This window comes from Culex pipiens, unplaced genomic scaffold, assembly GCF_016801865.2.
Source record: "Culex pipiens pallens isolate TS unplaced genomic scaffold, TS_CPP_V2 Cpp_Un0024, whole genome shotgun sequence".
Lineage (NCBI taxonomy): Eukaryota > Metazoa > Arthropoda > Insecta > Diptera > Culicidae > Culex > Culex pipiens.
The window spans coordinates 84,577-89,369 of NW_026292841.1; the positions used below are offsets into that span (position 1 = coordinate 84,577).

General features: G+C 41.4%; 1 protein-coding gene across 1 annotated transcript; it reads left to right on the plus strand.

Moving 5' to 3' along the window:
- The first annotated feature begins 536 nt into the window (after positions 1-536).
- On the plus strand, positions 537-4,279 carry LOC120431612 (E3 ubiquitin-protein ligase TRIM37-like). The gene is made up of 9 exons (XM_039596719.2): positions 537-847; positions 924-1,145; positions 1,754-1,907; positions 1,974-2,277; positions 2,337-2,447; positions 2,532-2,741; positions 2,812-3,589; positions 3,652-4,018; positions 4,080-4,279. The coding sequence occupies exons 1-9, from the start codon at positions 770-772 to the stop codon at positions 4,262-4,264; spliced, it is 2,409 nt and encodes an 802-aa protein (XP_039452653.1). The 5' UTR covers positions 537-769; the 3' UTR covers positions 4,265-4,279.
- The last annotated feature ends 514 nt before the right edge of the window (positions 4,280-4,793 follow it).

Below are 4,793 nucleotides of genomic sequence, written 5' to 3' on the forward strand. Positions count from 1 at the left end.
GGAGAATCGTGATTACATCTCGCAATAAGCAATACCTTTCCAACGATGTATAAAAGTCCTAATCAAATATTACCTAAATATAATGAAATTTTCAAATAGCTGAGCTAAGTTAAAATGAAACAATTAGCTTTTTTTACGAAAAACGCTAACTTGCGTATCTTCGTAATGAGCAAACTTAGAGCTTTGAAAATTTGGATTTTTTTAAGTTAGAATCTGTGCAGCTGTGGGATAGGTGAATGTGGAAGTCTGCAAAGTGAGAATCATCACAAAATCGCTGCAAAGAGCGCTAGTCGAGTTTATACGCAAAGCAAACAAAAATGAGATTAATAATTAATTCTTAATTATTACAATTTTATCAACCAATACTGTTGTTTTATTTTCTGTATTCGACGCCTTTTTTAGAAGTTCCTAAAAATATTATAATTTGAAACAAAAAGAATCTAAAAGGAAAGCATTAAACTCGGAAAGACATGAACGGCGCATGTCAAACGCAAATTTAGGTTTTGCCCCTTCGCATTGTTACACCCATATTTAAATTAAACATTGACACTGCAAAACTAACTGTGCTTAGACGCTAGCAGTTCTAAGGAATATTATTTTAAGCTTTTGTGCTCAGTTTTTCTTTGTTCGTAAAGCGATTACATTAGTTAGCTTGGAGAGATGATCTGCGAGCTTCTTTTAATCTTAGTTAGCTATGCGAGAATAATCGCTTTGTGACAGAACAATCATTCAAAGCTAAAGTGGTGGAAACTTTAATTACCCCCCTACAATGGCGAAACGTATGAATCCAGGATCGCCAGGAGGTGGTGGTTCCAATGTCCCGTCCACCGGAGAACAACTGCCAGAGGTAATGCCTTTTGAACATCAACAGTAATTTCATTGTTACATGATTACATTATTATTATTTTTTTATTAATTTGTAGACCATCAACGATGTCTTCAGATGCTTCATTTGCATGGAAAAACTTAAAGATGCGCACCTTTGTCCTAGTTGTTCCAAACTGTGCTGCTTTCAGTGCATATCGCGATGGCTAAACGAGCGCCCCAACTCATGTCCCTACTGCCGTGCCACACTGCACGTCTCCGATCTGGTAAACTGCCGGTGGTACGAAGAAGTGGCATCGCACATTGAAAACCTTCAGCAGGTTAGTGAATCCTCATTTTCAATTTTTGTCTGTTTTGTTTCTTCTACTGCCCATGCAAAGAATGAGATGGTGATTGTTTTGAAAATTTGGTGTCAAAGGGACTTTTATGTAAAATTTGACGTCCAATTAAAAAAATGTTTTTCATTAAAAAAAAACTTAAAATATTTAAAAACCTTTGCAATTTTTCTTGACTTACAGTTGAGTCAAATCGAAAAAAAATGTCATTAGAAGGAAAATTTAATGTACTTTTTCTGCAATTCCATTTTGAAAATGCTTACTTTCCCTTTTATACTATAGCGACGAAATGGTCCACCAAAAATAATAGTGCTCTCCACACTTTTTTTTTTTTTTTTTGGTTTTTGTATTACCCAAACACACTGTCACCGAATTAAAGCATGGAAACAAACGTTTTACTAAAAAATCTCATACAAAAGGGATTTAAGAATTTCTAAAAATCTTCTATACAACTTGTTGCAAAACTCGTCGATGTTGTCCAACCTGGCAGAGCCTCGTTGAATAAATGTAGGTACGACTCATGATGAAAAACCATCATTTTGCAACAAGTTGCATTACGTACGTCCTCTTTTCAAGATTTTTTTTTTTTGCAGATTTGTCAAAACATAAAAGTTTCCAGTTCCGGTCGGCGGGATCAATGCGCAACGCACAAGGAAAAACTGAGTGTTTTTTGTAAGCCTTGTAAACAATGTATTTGTGCTTCGTGCGCCCTTTGGAAGCATTCGGGTCACACTTTCAAACAGCTTGGTAAGGTGAAAGCATTTTATTTAGCTGGATCGGTCGTTACATGTTTGTGTTAAACCCCTTTTCTAGATTTGGTTTACGAAACCCACTTAGCTCAGGTTAAAGAGGAGCAGCAGCAACTCAAGTCTCGATTACTGGAACTGATTAGCTTAGTGCAAAATGTCGAGCAAAACGTGGAAACGGTGCGCAACGCAAAGGACGAACGCGTCTGCGAAATTAGGACTGCGGTAAACCTGATGGTTGGCCGGCTTGACTCCCAGCTCAAAGGTAAACTGCTCACCCTAATGCGCCAGAAAAATTCCCTCAATCAAGAGACTGAACAGCTCGAACAGCTACTCCACGAAATTGAGCACCAGCTAAGCACGTGTTCAAAGTGAGTCTTGAGAACTTTTTCACTGAATTGTTTATTTTTTAATCAAAATTCTGTTCCAGATCACAACTTATAATGAAATCGGCTGATCTACTGAACATGATCAACCAAGTTCGCACCAAACCTATTGCCAGCTATGTAACTACAACAACAGTGCCAGCGGATTTTGTTAGGTATTTTGAGCTAGACTTGTAGCGATCAACTAGAATCTTAAAATTGTGAACATGTGAATAATTCCTTTACTCCTTCTTGTCCAGTGAAATTGTGCCAGCCTACGAAACAGGCGTATTTATCATGCAGAATTTTACAAAGCTGCAGAAGAAAGCCGAACCAGTCTACTCTAGCCCGCTGTACGTGAATGGACTATGCTGGCGGCTTAAAGTGTACCCGGGAGGGAACGGTGCCGTGCGGAAGGAGTACCTCAGCGTGTTTTTGGAGCTGACTGTAGGCTACCCAGAAACTAGCAAGTTAGCAAGTTTGCATATGTTTAGTGTGGTTTGCCTTAAAGTTATTTCTTCTATTTTCACGCAAATTTAGATACGAATATCGCGTTCAAATGATTCATCAAAACCCAGCGAAAATAATTCAACGAGAGTTCGTATCCGACTTTGAGGTTGGCGAGTGCTGGGGCTATAATCGGTTCTTTCGGTTGGACTTGCTGGCCGACGAAGGATATCTGAACGCGCACGATTCATTGGAGCTGCGCTACCAAGTTCGTCCGTCCACGTTTTTCCAGAAGAGTCGCGATCAGCAGTGGTACATTAACAACCTTCTACGAACTCAAACGCTTCAGCTGGCCGAGATTAAGGTGCTGAACGAACGCATAGAGCGCCTCACGGAAGCTGCGGCCGCAACGACGTCATCGTCGTCCGTTGGTAGGGAAGTTCAAGCACGTAAATCCCGCAGTGTGTCGGATGCTTCAACTAGCTACAGCAGTCGCAAGCCGGACATTAAATCAACGGTGCAGATTGGTTCCAGCAGCACTGCAAAGAATACAGTAATGCTGGGCGATGCTGTCAAGCAAAAAACCAGCAATGCTGCAGGTGGTAATAGCACAGTCACTAATCTCAACAATAACAACGACTGTCAACCACCAACAGATGATTTCAGCGCACTTTTGTCATCCTTTAACATGAACTCGTATGTAAGCCACGTGAACGTTCAACCATCTCCGACCGTCAGCAGTGAATCGGGATCGAAGGTTGCAGTAGGAGCCAGTTCTGGTACCAACGAACGTTTCAAAAACAGCAACTTGTCAATTTCATATTCATCGCCAAATTTACAGTCCAACAATAGCACATCTAGCATCGAATCCGTAAGTAGTAGCTGACTTGTAATTTGAGGGCTCCATTATACTGTATTTCCCCACTTTTGAAGGATGACGATTTTACGTCGGAGCACACGGAACTCAACGGGAACCCTAGAAGGCGCACTGCCGCCGAAACACAGGTACTTTTCGACGACACTAGCTCAATCGACGAAAACGAAATAGAAACAGAAGAGGTCCTGTCGGGGGAAAACGATGTCGAGTATGCCGAGCTTTCCATGACACAGCGAATGCCTTCAAAAGTGTCCCAGACGAGCAATGGCAACGGCAGATCGTCCGGAACAACGACGTCGGAACGCCCTTCCAACGATCATATAGCGCTGGACGAGGAATTGATGCTGTTGACACTGTTTGACGACTCCCCGGTGGCGAATCCAACCATGGCTGAAAGTGGTGTTTTGCTCAACAATCAAACCAGTAAGAGTCGAATCATGAACTTTGAAATCCTTCGTTAAACGCAACAACATCTACTACGCAGGTCGGCCATCTCTACGACAACCGATAATATCGGCTAGCGTGCTCGAGAGTTTACTGGAGCCCCCAAGGTTAAATGCAACGCCACTGACCGTTAGCAAACCCGAATCCGTTGTGTCCAATAATGGTAAGCTTAACCTAATAAATGATGAACCTTCTTTTGCCTTCCTCACTGAGGTAAGGCTATAATCCTGCTCGAAAAATGAACTTTTGAAAAACAGCTCGTTGACCTATGTTCATGTATACCTATCGACTCAGAATCGAAAACTGAACAAATGTCTCTCTGTGTGTGTGTGTGTGTGTGTGTGTGTGTGTATTCCCCTTGGGGCTCGAAATTCTTGCCAAGTTTTCTCGGCACTGGCTGATCCGATTTGAGTCAAACAAGTTGCATTCGATCCGGTTTGGTGCCCCATACTGCACTATTGAATTGTTTGAAGATCCGATAAGTAGTTCAAAAGTTACGTATAAAAAAGTGTCAGGGTTGCGAATCGGGTGCTGGAATTTTGATGCCGGATCTCACTTATCTATATGAAAACTATGCCCGGATCTATCACTCAACCCATCGTTGGTTAGGTAATCAAAAGACCTTTCTAATGAGTCCAAAACATTGAAGATCTGGCAACACTGACTCGAGATATGATCACTTATGTGATAATTAAGCACTTTTTTGAAGCCGGATCTCACTTATCTATATGAAAACTGTGTCCGGATCTATGAG